General features: G+C 46.0%; 1 protein-coding gene across 1 annotated transcript in view; it reads left to right on the plus strand.

Annotated features, from left to right (window-relative positions):
- Window positions 1-16,835, plus strand: part of LOC119965031 (F-box/WD repeat-containing protein 11) — a 172,870-nt gene that overhangs the window by 26,821 nt on the left and 129,214 nt on the right. Inside the window, exon 2 of the mRNA XM_038795240.1 lies at window positions 10,714-10,815. Coding sequence (XP_038651168.1) covers window positions 10,714-10,815 — 102 coding nt within the window. The remainder of the gene's footprint in view (window positions 1-10,713; window positions 10,816-16,835) is intronic.

A 16,835-nucleotide genomic window follows, 5' to 3' on the forward strand; every position in this document is an offset into this window, starting at 1 on the left:
ACATGGCCAGTGACCCAAGGGCGAGATTCGAATCCGGGTCCTCAGCACCGCAGTTTCAGTGCTAACCACTGCGCAACATGCCGCCCCAGCAGGTGTCCTTTCTAACCCCATCTTCCTGCACACGGCTCAGAGCCACCAATTCTGTAAAAACTGGGTGTGGGGCCAGTGTTGTTGATAACATGGAATATTACAAAATGGAATCGGGTTGTTTCACCCAACCAGTCTGCATCAATGTTCATCCTGCACGTGAACCATGTTTACCCTTTCTTCTCCTAATACTCCTTTGATCCCTTTTCCTTCATGTTGCTGCCAGTGCTGCCTGGACTTTGCTTTCGGATCATTTTGGTTTCTTCATGTCAGCACCTCCTTTATAGTGTCAAAGTTCGAGGGCTGAGATGCACTTTCACATACCGTGCTGACCTGATGCTGCTCTCCACAATTGTTCCTTGTGAGCTGTTTAAGCCATTCTTGTGCCACTAGTGCACACATGTAAATGGACCATCAGACTTGTCTCACCCAGGCACAATCCCTTGATACAAGCAAAAAACAGAGCCAAAACCTTGCACCACTTTAGAAGAGGGCTGGAGATGATCAATCGAGCTCCAGGAGCCTGCAAAAAAGTATATGAATAGTTCCAGCTCCCCATACAACTTCTGTACTGGGAGATGTTCTCTGTTCTCTAGCAGTTCAGTACTGCAGAGTTGGTGTAACATTGAAATGGTGCTCTCTTACAGTAAGTGCATATTAAGGGTGGCCCTAACCTTCAGACCAGGGAATTTTCACATAGCGTATTACTGTACACATACTGTCTGCATTTATTTTACTTATGTTACCACCACCACCACCAACACTCTCTTCATCTCTGCCCTGAATGAAGCTGTTGACTCTTCACTGGGAGCTGCTGACTCGGTGTCTGTCCTCGTGTGCGAAACCCGATGGTAAATATCAGCAAGCTATGTAACCACTGGGGAAGATCAGAATTGTGTCTGAGCCTGTGTTGCCTGGTATCCCTGCGCCATTTGATTGAGATATTCTGATCCACTTCCACTTTCTAACCCAGGGGAAATAAGATTACTTTTGGCATAGTTTTGCCATCCGAACTGAGCAGAGCTAAACGGTCGGGATCTTGCTGTTCTGTCCAGCTCCGTTATCACGTGCATTGTATGGGGATTCCAACTAAGTCTCGAATACCTTTAACCCCTTCATCCCAAATGATGGACTGATTGTTCTGAAATTATCCACTTTGAATGGTTTGTATGAAAGAGAGGCGCAATACTCACCTGTACAAACAGTTCACTTGTGCTGTTTACCTTGCAGTCTGGCAACCCCCTGACCAAACAGTCAGGTGGATTGAAAGCTGAAGTTTATTTAGTTAGTTTGAGTTGGAAGGATAGATATCGCAGCCTCCTGCAGAGATTACTCAAGTGTTGAAAAGAAGTATCTGAAAAAAATTCTTGGATCTGGTAAGTAAAGCGAAAACTGACCTAAAGCAAACATTTATGGTGTGCTTTGTACATTTTTTCCACAAGTAAAAAGTATTTTAAGTTTCTTATTTTTGTTTTTAAAAAAGCACTTTTTATTTTTCCGCTTTCTGTCTAAATGCTGTGCATTATATAGTTTTCCACGACCTTAGTTTAACAGTTACCAGGCCAAGGAGCAGTGAACCCTTGAACTTCGAGTCAAAAAGAGGGCTTTCTGAAAAGAGAAAGAGTTGAAGGTTAAATGTAGTCAGAAGGTGGGATTGAACATGATGGGTGGGGGAACAGAGTTAGGGAGGGTTGTTTGGGGGAGGGGGTGTGGAGAGCCGGGGAGGGGGAAGGTTTGAAGGTGGGGAGGGTGGAGCCGAGTAGGGGAATTTGAAGGGGGGGGGGCCAGGGAGGGGAGTTTGAATAATAGGAAACAAAGAAATGGCAGAGTAACAGTATAGTTACTTTGCACAGTCTTCACGGTGGAAGACATCAGTGGGATACCAGAACTTGAGGAGAACCAGGGGGCAGAGGTGAGTGCAGTGACCATCACTAAGGAGAAGGTTCTGGGGAAACTGAAAGGTCTGAAGGTGGATAAATCACCTGGATCGGATGGACTACACCCCTGGATTCTAAAAGAGATAGCTGAGGAGACTGTGGAGGCATTGGTGGAGATCTTTCAGGAATCACTAGAGGCAGGGAGGGTCCCAAAGGACTGGAAACGGACTAATGTAACACCTCTGTTTAAGAAGGAAGGGTGGCAGAAGACCAGAAATTATAGGCCGGTTAGCCTGACTTCGGTCATTGGTAAGATTTTAGAGCCCATTATAGAGTCCATATTAAAGATAAGTTTGCGGAGTACTTGGAAGTGCATGATAAAATAGGACTGAGTCGGCGTGGCTTTATGAAGGGGAGGTCATGCCTGACAAATCTGTTAGAATTCTTTGAGGAGGTAATGAGGAAGTTGGACAAAGGAGAACCAGTGGATGTGATCTATTTAGATTTCCTGAAGGCCTTTGACAAAGTACTGTATTGGAGGCTGTTAAATAAATTAAAAGCCCATGGTGTTACTGGGAACATGCTGGCATGGATAGAGGGTTAGCTGACTGGCAGAAGGCAGAGTGGGGATAAAGGGGTCTTTTTCAGAATTGAAGCTGGTTGCTAATAGTGTGCCTCGGGGATCGGTCTTGGGACCACAACTTTTCACAATATACATTAATGATCTGGAAGAAGGAACTGAGGGCTAAGTTTGCAGGTGATACAAAGATATGCAGAGGGACGGGTGGTATTGACGAAGCGAGGGGCTGCAGAAGGACTTGGACAGGCTAGGAGGTGGGTAAAGAACTGACAGATGGAATACAATGTGTAAACGTGTGAGGTTATGCACTTTGGTAGGTAGAATGGGGGCATAAATTATTTTCTGAATTGGAAAAGGCTTAGGAAATCAGAAGAACAAAGAGATTTAGGAGTCATAGTTCAGGATTCTCTTAAGGTTCAGTCGGCAGTTAGGAAGACAAATGCAATGTTAGCATTCATGTTGAGAGGGCTAGAATACAAGAGCAGGGATATACTGTTGAGGCTGTATAAGGCTCGGGTCAGATCCCATTTGGAGTATTGTGAGCAGGTTTGGGCCCCGTATCTAAGGAAGGATATTCTGGCCTTGGAAAGGGTCCAGAGGAGGTTCACAAGAATGATGCCTGGAATGAAGAGCTTGCCATGTGAGGAGCGGTTGAGGACTCTGGATCTGTACTCATTCCGAGTTTAGACGGATATAGGGGAATATTACTGAAACTGACAGGATACTGAGTGGCCTGAATAGAATGGACGTGGAGGAGATGTTTCTGCTGATAGGAAAAACTAGACCCAAGGCCGCAGCCTCAGACTGAAGGGACGATCTTTTAAAACTGAGATGAGGAGGAATCTCTTCAGCCAGAGGGTGGTGAATCTAGGAATTCTTTGCTGCAGCAGGCTGTGGAGGCTAAATCATAGAATTTACAGTGGAGAAGGAGGCCATTTCGCCCATCAAGTCTGCACTGGCCCTTACAAAGAGCACCCTACTCGAGCCCTATTTACCCTATCCCCGTAACCCAGTAACCTTCATTTAACCTTTTTGGACACTAAAGGGTAATTTAGCATGGCCAATCCACCTAATCCGCACATTTTTGGACTGGGAGGAAACCGGAGGACCCGGAGGAAACCCACGCAGACACAGGGAGAACGTGCAGACTCCGCACAGACAGTGACTGAGCCGGGAATCGAACCTGGGACACTGGAGCTGTGAAGCAACTGTGCTCACCACTGTGCTAGTGTGCTGCCTAAATCACTGAGTGTCTTTAAGACAGAGATTGCTAGATTCTTGATTAATTAAAAAAAAATTTTTTTTTAGAATACCCAATTATTATTTTTCCAATTAAGGGGCAATTTAGCGTGTCCAATCCACCTAACCTGAACATCTTTGGGTTGTGGGGTTGGAACCCACGCAGACACGGGGAGAATTTGCAAACACCACATGGACAGTGACCCAGGGCTGGGATTCCAACCCGGGTCCTCAGCGCCGCAGTCCCAGTGCTTATCACTGTGCCACCGTGCTGCCCCCTGGTTCTTGATTAACGGGAGAACCCGGGATTATGGGGAGACGGTAGGAGAATGGGGATGAGAAACATATCAACCATGATTGGATGACAGAACAGACTCGATGGTCTGAATGGCCTAATGTGCTCCTATGTCTTACGGCCTTACGGGGAGAGCCAGGGAGGGGAGCTTGAAGTGGGGGCGGGGAGAGCTGAGGGCGGGATTTTTAAGGGCAGGGTGGTGACAGGGGAATTTGAAGAGTGGGGTGGGGAGGGGATATCAATATGGGGGGTTGAGATAGCTTGGTTTGTGGGAGTGGGGGGAGGTTTGAAGGGAGGTGGGGTGGGGGCCTGAAGGGAGCTGGGTGAAGGGGGTGTTTGAGGAAGGGGAGTGTAGGGGATGGGCCTCATGGGGACATGGTAGTTGGGGGTTGAGATTAAAGGGAACAAACTGTTACTAACATGAACAGGTTACAGAGTACTCTGTTGAAATGCCTCTGTTTCCTGGGGACAACAGTTTAACTTGCTGTGTGGAAATGTCTGGTTTAAACACAGGTTCAAAACATTATGGAAACGGAGAGCTCTGCTTTACACCTTAAAGTACCACCCAATGATGCTTTAATCTCTTGTGTGAGCATGGCAACCCATTTGTGATTTTATATGTGTGTTAACAGTTTCAATAGAGATAGAAATGAATATAAACATCCCTATGTAGCAGAGTCTCAGAGCAGTACTATCCTGTGCACTGTTCTTGCTCTTTGTGTGTAGTCCAGGTTTAAGCCACATCTATTTAGCAGTTCACTGTTCCTTGACTCAAGGGAGAAATGGCCATCCTGCTTTAACAAAACAGGTCTGAATTTGTTTTTAAAATTTGGAGTACCCAATTCTTTTTTTCCAATTATGGGGCAATTTAGCGTGGCTAATCCACCTACTCCACATCTTTTTGGGTTGTGGGGGCGAAAGCCACGCAGACACGGGGAGAATGTGCAAACTCCACACGGACAGTGACCCAGAGCCGGGATCGAACCTGGGACCTCGGCGCCACCTTGCTGCCCTCGGGACTGATTTTTGATTGATTGATTGAATCAACTTTTAATTTGCCTGAGTACCATTGGTCGTGGTCGATTAGCTCACTTGGCTGGACGGGTGATTTGTGATATGGAGCGATGCTAACAGCGTGGGTTCAATTCCAGTCCCACCATCTCAACCTTGTTCCTTGCCTGAGGTCTGGTGACCCTCTGCCTAAATCGCCACCTGTCAGCTCTCTCTCAAAGGGAAGAGCAGCCTATGGTCCTCGGGGACTGTGGCAGCATTTACATTTTATTTAATGGGTATAATAAAGAAAGGTTGTGTCCAGGTGAGGTGTGAATGGCTCCATAGCAGCCATTGGAATGTAACATGAAGGGATAAAGAAGGAAACGAGCCAGAAAAACGCTCCAAATAGAACAAGGCAGAGGCTATAATTTAAAGTCATTGAACTGAATATTGAGACCGTGAGTCTAGAGAAGAGTGCTGAATTGATTGATCAATATTCCTGAACTTACCAAGCCATGGACACGAGGTCAGAGTGGGTGCAAGGTGGGGAATTAAACGACAAGTGACCAGAAGCTTGGGGTCATGCTTATGGACTGAACAGAGGTGTTACGCAAAGATGTTACATAGTCTTTTGTTTGGACTCCCCAAATTAGAGGTTATTACATTGTGATCGGTGAATACAATATACTAAACTAAGAAACTCATTAAGTATTTGCTTCTATCTAATACATTGAAAAAGCTTGTGTGCATACCCTGCCATCTTTTGATCGTAAGTTCAATTGTCCAAACCTAATGTATATTAAAATGAGATTAAAAATGAGTGACTTGAAAGTGGGGATTGAATTACATGATGCGCTTTGGTCCAATTATTGCCCCAGTTCTCCTGAAGCTTCTCAGCCCTGTATTACAGCATGCTGGTGGGGGCAACACACTGGGGTTTCAGCTAGCATTGATGAACTGCTCATCTATTCTCGTTCACAATTATATCTCTCCATAATAGGAAAGCACAAGGAATCAATAATCAAATGTGAAATGGGAAAAAAAAAATCAGTGCATGAAAATCTAAGAAGTGATGGCTGATGCAACTTTAATTTAAAAAGCCCATAGACTTTTGTAGGGGCATGGGAGAAGCAATATGATATGCACTCCATCTTTAAAGTCTTTCGATGAAGTATTGCACGATAATACTGAGATGGGTAAATATTTGCAGAGGCAGTGGCAAAGTCATTGGATCAGAAGCCCAGGCTAATTCTCGGGACAAGGGTTCAAATCCGATCACGGCAACTGGTGGAATTTGATGAATAAATCTGGAATATAAAACTAGTCCCACTCATCGTGATCGTGAAACAATCATTGATTATTGTAATAATCAGGGCAGCACGGTAGCACAAGAGGATAACACTGTGGCTTCAAGCGCCAGGGTCCCAGGTTCGATTCCCCGCTGGGTCACTGTGCGGAGTCTCACGTTCTCCCTGTGTCTGCGTGGGTTTCCTCCGGGTGCTCCGGTTTCCTCCCACAGTCCAAATACTTGCAGGTTAGGTGGACTGGCCATGATAAATTGCCCTTAGTGACCAAAAATATTAGGCGGGGTTATTGGGTTACGGAGATAGGGTGGAGGTGAGGACTTAAGTGGGTCTGTGCAGACTTGATGGACCTGCACTGAATGTTCTATGTTCTAAAAATCCATCTGGTTCACGGATGTCCTTTTAATGAAGGAAACCTGCTGTCCTTACCTGGTCTTTCCTATTTGTGACTCCAGACCCACAAATGTTGGCCCAGCACATCCCATTATAGAATTTTTAAAATCCTGGCGTGAAACAGCCATGTACGGTGGTTGGTGCTGTTCCTTGTCTACTTCTTGAATTTAACATTCAGTGAAGATCATATCTGTGTGCCTCTCGATGGGCGAAAACCACACAGACTCGAGGAGTTCCTGGACGCTAGGAGAAGGTGAACAAGAACTTCAGTGTGGCAGGCAGGGAGACTTCTCCGTAGTTAGCGTAATCAGACTTGACTCCCTTCTTGAATATAGTCACGATCACAGTACCCCTGCGATTCCCCCAGCAGGTACTGCTCCTCCCAGATGAGGGGTATGGGATTGTGCAGCCATGTCAGGCATGTATCTCTGTCATGTTTGAGAATTTTAACAGGGATTCCATCTGCTCCAGGGGCTTTTGTTGATTTTTTTGCCGTCGAATGGCTTTTTAAATTCACTTCTGGTGTAGAACCAAGACCGAGCCAGACGGGGTACTGAGGGATGGAGCTGAGAACTTTTGAATCAAAGGCAGTGTCTCAGTCAAGGAGTTGTTCAAAATGTTCTCTCCAGTGAGCACTGACCGCCTTCCTGTCCTTGATGAACTCTGAGATTGGCCCTCGAGGGTTTGGTACATTGATCGTTTTGTCAGTGTTGAACAAACCGTGCGTGTTGTTGGTGTCAGCAAATTTTTGGATCTTCCCCGCTCTTTCTACCCACCATTTCTTTGTCTCGGGTTTCATGCTGAACCATTACCTTCAGCTGCCTGCCGCACTGCTGCTTTCCCGTTGAGCTAAGATGAAGTTTCCTGTCGCTGAAGGCTTTGTGGTTAAGCTTGGTTAGGTTCTGTATCTCCCTGGTGACTGGTTTGATAAAAACAATCATGTTTCCTGGTAGAGGGACCCAAGTACCCCTTTGTAGGTACTTATTATGGTGGACCTTAGGGTTGACTATGCAGTATGGAAACAGTGTGAGTGCTGGTGACTGGGGGTTGAGAGATTGGCACTGAGGTGCTGAATGAGAAGGGCTATCAGATGGGATCTTTGAAACCACCAATGTTAATTTTGCTACAGCATTGATTCTGTTGCCCTGCTGTTTTGGGGACAGGCTGATGGAGATGGTAGATCAGACAAGGCGGTGATTGGCCCATTAGTCTCCAATACCTGTCATAGTGTGAATGATGTGGACATCTCTCTGATCCTTTGCTAGAACAATGACTCAGTCAGGTCAGGGTCAGTGTTTGGACCTAGAGTGATGCCATGAGGTCTTGTGCTTCTAATGACAAGTTCATGTTCTGGACCGGAGGACAACACGGTTGGGGTTTGCTTTCCCCACACCCTCCTTTCCAGAAAGTCATGTCCTCTCCGACTCCGGCATGGAAATCTCCGAGGGGAATCAGCCTGCTGTGATTTTCTCAAGGTTGGAGTGGAATCCCTCCTTGGTATCGTCTGTTGTTTCCAGTGTTGGAGTGAATGTTCTGGTGACAGTGACATGCTGATTCATTGTTGGGGTGAGCTGGGCAATCATGAGGCACTCGTTTATCCAATGAGAGTCACCACAAAAGCTGGGGCGTGTTTGCTGATTTGAGGGTGTAATTAAAATGAATAAGATACTCGGCTAAATTGTCGAATTAATTTGAGTTCAAATATCCAGGCCTGCTAGTGGTGGTAAAGTGTTTTGGTCAGTCTGCACTTGTATATAATATTGCTTAGTCCTGTCCAGTGATATAAAGGACATTCCAGGTCTTGGAGCAGGTGAAGAAATTAAAGTGACTTGCTAAGCAATAGTTCTCCAGCCTTCAAGCCCTCTGAGGTTATCTGAGATGCCATATAAAGTACTTGAATGTGGAAGAAAATATAAATCCAGAGCAATATTTAAAAAAAATTCATTTACGCAATAGGGCATCGCTGGTTAGGCCAGCATTTAATGCCCATCTGTAGTTGCCCTTCAGAAGGTGGTGGTGAGTTGCTGCCTTGAACCGCTGCAGTCCTTCAGGTGTGGGTACACCCAGTGTGTTAGGGAAGGAGATCCAGGATGTTGCCCCAGCGGCAGTGAAGGAACGGCGATATATTTCCAATATGTTCAGGCATGCCAGAGTAAGAGACAGGTTTGGGATTGTGTTAAGTAGGTTTCTAGCTAGTGCCAGGAGTTGCTGCTTCACACAGTGGATGAGCAACTACTGCAGTTGATACCAAAGAGGAATAATTAAGTCTAGACACAACATATTTCAGGTTTTAGGTGTTTTAATACAAAGATCGCAGGGTTGGTGTTCTGGAGAATGAGATCAAATGGGCTGAATAGCTAATCTGTGAAAAAGGAGGGGAAAAGGCTTTTTGGGTCTGATGGCCTTTTCATGTTCCTTAAAAGTTCCACTAATTCTAGTTTTCAAAAGTGTACCAATGACTGTTTTCCTGTGAGCTTTGACAATCAATGATAAGAACTGTTCTCTGAGAGTTTGGGGTGCACTGTCCCCCCTCGACATGTGTGCACACTGCACTCTTCCACTTATTTTGTTCTTGTCTCTGCCCTGGTCTCTCTCTCTCTCTTGTCTCTGCCCTAGTCTAACAGTGATGAGGCCATTCCAGCTGCTAGCAGTTATTTAAGTTGGGTCAACTCAGCGTGGTTAAAGTGTGGAACCCCACGGAGTGAGATTTGATAGCTGCAACAGGGGTTTAATTATTTGCGTGTCATTGGTAGATTTGAAATTATTTAACAGCTTTGTTTTTAAAATCCGAACTTTATTATACATTAGTAAATTTATCCACATGGGAGCCGGTTAGCTCAGTTGGCTCAGTTTGTGATGCAGGGCCTACAGGGCGGGTTCAAATCCCGTACCAACTCAGGTTATTCATGAAGGCCCACCTTCTCAACTGTGCCCCTTGTCTGAGGTGTGGTGATCCTCAGGTTAAATCACGACCAGTCAGCTCTCCCCGTCAAAGGAGAAAGCAGTCCATGGGCATCTAGGGCTATGGTGACTGCTTTTATTTATCCATATGTTCACAAGTACAGGCACTTTCAAAAGGGGAGTTAATGGTATTTATACAAAACCTGCTCACATAGAACATATAATGTAGAAGGAGGCCATTCGGCCTATCGAGTCTGCACTGACCCACTTAAGCCTTCACTTCCACTCTATCCCCGTAACCCAATAACCGCATCTAACCTTTTATTGGACACTAAGGGCAATTTAGCATGGGCAATCCACCTAACCTGCACGTCTTTGGACTGTGGGAGGAAACTGGAGCACCCAGAGGAAACCCACGCAGACACGGGGAGAACGTGCAGACTCCGCACAGACAGTGACCCAGCAGGGACTCAAACCTGGGACCCTGGCACTGTGAAGCCACAGTGCTCACCACTATGCTACAATGCTGCCCACAGCCATTTATAGTCATTCCAGTGCTGTGTCAGTTTGTAATAAAATGATTACTGAGGGAATTATTTGATTTTTTTAAAAAAAGAAGTGAAATCATTTTATTTTACTTTTTTAGCCATATGCGCTGAGCAGTTGTGAAATCTTGAAACCGGAATTGAGAAGCTTGAGAAATTTGGGAAGGAGGGTCGAATGTGCCTGCCCTTCCCCACCCTGCAGAGGGTGGGCATTTGGTCGGCATGCTCTTGCCTATCCGTGTCAGAAAAAGACTTGGTGGGTTTAATGGCCTTTGTTATTCCTAATAGTTCTACATGATGATTCTACTGGCACTGCACTTGGCTAATATGTTCATGTATAGCTCTCAAAGAAATGATTATTACTATTAAATTTCAACTTCTTCTTGGAATGCTACCTACGCTTTGTGCTTTTAATTACTAACAAATAAAGCTGTCTACTGCAATGTGATCGTGTCTGGCTTCTAACTGCTTCTCTTCCTTCCTTTTTGTTATCCTGCAGTGTTCTGTGCCCAGGTCTTTGTGGCTAGGCTGCTCCAACCTGGTAGAGAGCATGTGCGCACTGAGATGCCTGCAGAGCATGCCCAGTGTGAGATGTCTCCAGGTGCCTTATCTTCTTTACTTACTGTGTTTTTATTTATTTTTTGCTCTGGTTCTGTGACTGTGTTTGTAACCCTCTGAGTACTGACCAGTTCTAGATGCAGCCTGTCCCTGTTGGGGTTGGGCAGTGTTGAGGATGTGGGTGGGGTCCCTGTGTAGGTGCCAATGATCTTCTTTGAAGCTCTAAGCAAATGTCAGCCAATGCTGCTTTGCTCACCTCACCCACAGTCGGGATACTGTGGCTGGTTCCAGCATCCGTGGCTTTCTGTGACTATTGCTGGAAAGTGTTGCTCATCTGTGTGACCAGGGCTCAGCTGTCATGCACTGTTTGGCCAACTTATGTTGACTCTTCATTGGCCACTCACTCGTGATCAGTTGCCACCCGAGTGTTGTATTTGAAGGCTGTCTGTGCCTGTCCAACTGTACCCTCTGTGCCTCTGAGCCTGCAGGGAAGGTTTTTATAATTAAAGAGAAAATATTGAACTGAGCTACGGGACTGGTTGTTGGGGGAGGGGGGAACGGGGTGTATGGGGTTGCTTCCAGGTCAGTTACACAAGCTATATTTGCTGTCAGGGTTGCTGCCTAGTAGCTGTGGGTGCTGTTTGAGGTAGTTACTGGGGGATCTGGGTGCTGCTGAGGGTGTTGTTGGGTGGGGTGCATGTGCGTGGGGGTGGGACCTGTGAGGTGTTGCCAGGGTGGGAGAGGGGCCTGTGGGAGCGGGTGCTGCCTGGCGTGGGGGAGGGCCTGTGATGTGTTGGCGGGTGGGGGAGGCCGGTGACCATCGCGGGAAGGGGGGGTGGGGTTTGAGATGAGTGAGGGGCTGGTGCAGTGTTGCTGAAACTCTTGCATGTCTCATTAAGCACCGTGCTCTAGGCTGCTCGATACCGCCCCTCACCGTTTCTTGTGACTGGCAGTATGAATAGGGTAATGATCTATGGTTTGTGACCGAGACTGTACCTTTCCTTCAGCTCTTCCTCCCCATCAAACTAAAGTGAGAAGCAGTTTGTAACTAAAGAGAGGGAAATTATCTGGAGCATGCTGTCCTGATAGAAACTAGGGAGGTCAAGGGGGCATCCCTGAACTAGAATAGACTTTCTTTCAGGGGCAAAGTTCACCAAAGATAATTGTAAAGAGTCTTGAACATGCGGTTTAGAATTTGAAATACTTCACTTGCCTAGGGCATTGCACCGTGGAAATAAATTTGGAATATGGAGAGAAATGTTACAGAGCTCTTCTGCTAAAATCCAAGGGTTTGAGACAATTTGATCCAAATTGGCATGCTTTCACTTCAACGTTGAAGTGAGCCTCATTCTGTGCTCTCACGTTTTAAACACCCGCAGCACTCAGAGGGTTAAATTTATTTTGATGAATCCCTTTTGGTTTTGTTTGTACAGCTTAGTGTTTGTGTGTGCTAATGTGTAAATTTGTCATGTTTTAGAACAATATAAAATGTAAAATTTTGTATGTCTTTGCATGTGGCATGGTTTGAAGTCATTTGCTATATAGCTGGTGGCATTTAGCTTCTAGGTTGTTAGTGCAGTGTGTACCAGTTAGACTTTACACACTGTGTTGCCTGGGGCAATTGATATAAGCTCATTGATGTGCATTCTTCGGCCAGTAATGTCAGGAACCTAAATTGGCAGACAATGTTATGGATCAGAAATGTTTGCAAAATTCATCCACTTTTGGAATTAATCTCCTCAGGGCTGTTGAAATAAGTTGGACACTGACCCGTTTTTGTGTTAGTCAATCGGCTAAACAGTAAGCTAGTTCTGAGGTGAAGCTACTTAAGGTCTCAACTGGAAAAGGCAGCATACTTGTTTTTAAAAAAAAATGTGCCTTTCACAATTTCGGGGCACCCCAAAGTGCTTTACAGTCAGTAAGTCGTTGCTGCAATGTGTTGGCAGTTTACACATCAGGATCCCACAAACAGTAATAGCAAATAAATCTGTTTTAGTGATGTTAGCTGAGGGACAATTATTAACCAGGACACTGAAGAATTCCCCCATCTCTTCTTTAAAATAGTATGTTGGAATACTGTCCAACTTACTGTCCAAAAGTGGATGAATTTTGCAATAAGGGGCCTCACGGTAGCATGGTGGTTAGCATCAATGCTTCACAGCTCCAGGGTCCCAGGTTCGATTCCCGGCTGGGTCACTGTCTGTGTGGAGTCTGCACGTCCTCCCCGTGTGTGCGTGGGTTTCCTCCGGGTGCTCCGGTTTCCTCCCACAGTCCAAAGATGTGCGGGTTAGGTGGATTGGCCATGCTAAATTGCCCGTAGTGTAAGGTTAATGGGGGATTGTTGGGTTACGGGTTATGTGGGTTTAAGTAGGGTGATCATTGCTCGGCACAACATTGAGGGCCGAGGGGCCTGTTCTGTGCTGTACTGTTCTATGGATTACCCGAGGAGATAGATGGGGCCTCGCTTTAATGTCTTATCCAAAAGATGGCATCTCTGACAGTGCAGCACCTCCGCAATATTGCACTGGAATGTCAGCCTGCATCCAAGTCTTGCAATTGGGGCTTGAATCCATGACTGTCTGCCTCTGGAAGTTCTACTAACTGAGCCATGGCTGATGGTCTTAGTGCTGTAGCAAATTACAGCAAGGTGGCTCCTGGAATGACAAATGACCTGAATGTCATGGCTATTGCACAAATGCCATGTCAAGATGAGGAGAGAAGACCAAGCAGTTGGCATTCCTGCACCTACCAGAGTCCAACGATTCCTTTAGGAAAGAATGTGAGCCCATGCTCAGTCAGAGGACATTATTGCTGTTGGCTGCAATGCTCTTCATCGACAAACGGACTTCTGCATTCACTTGACTTGCTGGAGTACCCAGGCTGGGCCTATGGAGTCATGGATTGGTTTGGGTTTTGTTTATTGTCATGTGTATCAAGGTATAGTGAAAAGTATTTTTCTGCGAGCAGCTCAACAGATCATTAAGTACATGAAAAGAAAAGGAAATAAAAGTAAATACATAATAGGGCAACATAAGGTGTACAATGTAACTAGATAACACCGGCAATGGGTGAAGCATACAGGGGGTATAGTGTTAATCAGGTCAGTCCATAAGAGGGTTGTTTAGGAGTCTGGTAACTGTGGGAAGTAGCTGTTTTTGAGTCTGATCATGCGTATTCTCAGACTTTTGTATTTCCTGTCTGATGAGAGAAGTTGGAAGAGTGAGTAAGCCGGGTGGGAGGGGTCTTTGATTATGCTGCCCGCTTTCCCCAGGCAGCGGGAGGAGTAGATGGAGTCAATGGATGGAGGCAGGTTCGTGTGATGGACTGGGCTGTGTTCACGACTCTCTGAAGTTTCTTGCAGTCTTGGGCTGAGCAGTTGCCATACCAGGCTGTGATGCAGCCCGATAGGATGCTTTCTATAGTGCATCTGTAAAAGTTGGTAAGAGTTAATGTGGATATGCCGAATTTCCTTAGTTTCCTGTGGAAGTATAGGTGCTGTTGTGCTTTCTTGGTGGTCCAGGACAGATTTTTGGAGATGTGCACCCCTAGGAATTTGAAACTGCTAACCATCTCCACCTCGGCCCCTTTGAAGTGTACAGTACTTTGCTTTCTGAAGTAAGTGACCAGTTCTTTAGTTTTGCTGGCATTGAGGGATGGATTTTGTCCAGTAAGACTTGGCACCTTCAGGAGAGTCGCATGATGGAGAGGATAAACCTGGTGTGTGTGTGTGTGTGTGTATGTATATAGGTCTTCATTTTACAAGTATAATTTGAAGGCTGCCATGTGCCTGGATGAACAGTGTATTTCAGGTTTCACTTCTCCTTGCAGAGCATGGTTTCTTTTTTAATCAGCAGTAGGTTTGTAGAGTTCACCAGAGCATAGTTCCTGTTCAGAGGGTGCAGTGTTCAAAGCTTGAAGAGACAGTTGTAGGTTTGCTGTGGCCATTGAAGTGAACACGGTTGGTCAGTCAGAAGGTTGTAACTCACTCCTCCGTCAGCTGCCAGCATGAATTTCTGATGGTTTCATTCCAAAACTGATCCTGCTTCCTAACACCTCTCCCAATCAAATAGTCTTTTCAACCATCTGCAGAATGTTTATAGCTAATCGATGGAAGACTTCAAAGAACATTTATTCTACCGCACCCCCCTCTCTTGTCGCTAGCAGCAATGTCCAGGTGGGTGGAACAGTGGTTAGCACTACTGCCTTAGTGCCAAGGATCCGGGTTTGATTCTGGCCTTGGGTGACTGTGTGGAGTTTGCACGTTCTCCCCCTGTTTGTGTGGGTTTCCTCCGGGTGCTCCGATTTCCTCCCACAGTTCAAAGATGTGTAGGTTAGGTGGACTGGCCATGCTAAAGATGTGCAGGTTCAGTGGGGTTTGGGGGATGGGGCAGGGGAGTGGGCCTCGGTAGCGAGCTCTTTCGGAGAGACAGTGCACACACTATGTCCAAATGGCGGCCTCCTGCGCTGTAAGGTTTCCAGGGACTCTGGTTAGCTTTTCATTCCTGAAGGCTTGATAACCATATCCGGACCCCTAGATATCTCGCATTGCAGCTTCTCAATGAAATGCAGATTATTGATGACGCAACCTGCTTTTGTGAAGGGCCTTGGCTAGCAGCAGTTTGGAAAAACTGGTCATATCAATTTTCTGATTTAAAAAAACAACTCTGGTACCTGAACTCTCAAGTTGAGGCTTCTACAATACATTTCACCTTGCTGCTGTTGTATTGATTTTCATTCAGTGATAGAACATAGAACATAGAACATTACAGCGCAGTACGGGCCCTTCGGCCCTCGATGTTGCGCCGACCTGTGAAACCATCTGAAGCCTATCTGACCTACACTATTCCATTTTCATCCATATGTCTATCCAGTGACCACTTAAATGCCCTTAAAGTTGGCGAGTCTACTACTGTTGCAAGCAGGGCGTTCCACACCCCTACTACTCTCTGAGTAAAGAAACTGCCTCTGATATCTGTCCTATATCTATCACCCCTCAATTTAAAGCTATGTCCCCTCATGTTGGTCATCACCATCCGAGGAAAAAGACCCTCACTGTCCACCCTATCTAACCCTCTGACTATCTTATATGTCTCTATTAAGTCACCTCTCAGCCTTCTCCTCTCTAACGAAAACAACCTCAAGTCCCTGAGCCTTTCCTCGTAAGACCTTCCCTCCACTCTGGTTGCGAGTTCCAGCCTCACATTCGCCCCACACAACTGCCATGTTTCGTGGATGCACTGTCAGGGTGGGGCAGAAGGAGCTCTGTGACCAAATGATATATCTGAAGGTGCTTTGTTGGAAGTGATATCAGGAAGACTGATTTTCAGAGCTTGGCCTGTGCTGAGCAGTTAGGCCTCACTCTGGGTAAAATCAGCCAGCCATTCCTGCTCCAGGTTATTATACGGTGACCCCTGTCACACCTCGCACTGCTGTGATATGTAAATTGCTAACATTCACAGCTTTGCCTCACATCTGAAAGGCTGGACACTTAACCAGATTGTGCATGAAACTGCCAAAGAGAAGCAGTGGAGATGCGTCTACACTGTCCTGTGCTGTCCCTCGACATGTTGAATTAATTAAATAAATTGTATAGTGTTGTACTTAAGCCAGAGAAGTTGCTTTGCTCAGCTCTGGAAGGCGGGCATGCTGACGTGTTGCGATCAATTCACCGGTGTATATGCCCTGGTCAGGCAGACAAATTGGAGCATTTTTCATCTTTCAGTATTTAAGTTGGTGCAAAGGTTCGACTTGGTTTCAGAACCTTGAGTTAAACTAGTTAGTGGAAGTGCTGCTGCTAGTCTGCTTGGGTGTGCAATGTAGTGGTGATGGTAGTGGCAAATGTTAAGTGAGCTTCCCTGATTCTTGGGTTTAGGATAGGTTTCAACTAACGACTACTGAGTCACGTTTGTACATCCACTGCAGTCTTAACAGCTTGCAAGATTGCAGCTGCAAAGAAAGATCATATGGGTTTCTCATGGGTTTTGGTTCTCCTCTTCTGAAGATGCTGATTCAGACAGCACTGGAATTCTGCCTGTACTGTCTGCTCTTAGCCACCAGGACTCG

This window comes from Scyliorhinus canicula, chromosome 4 (genome assembly GCF_902713615.1).
Source record: "Scyliorhinus canicula chromosome 4, sScyCan1.1, whole genome shotgun sequence".
Classification (NCBI taxonomy): Eukaryota; Metazoa; Chordata; class Chondrichthyes; order Carcharhiniformes; family Scyliorhinidae; genus Scyliorhinus; species Scyliorhinus canicula.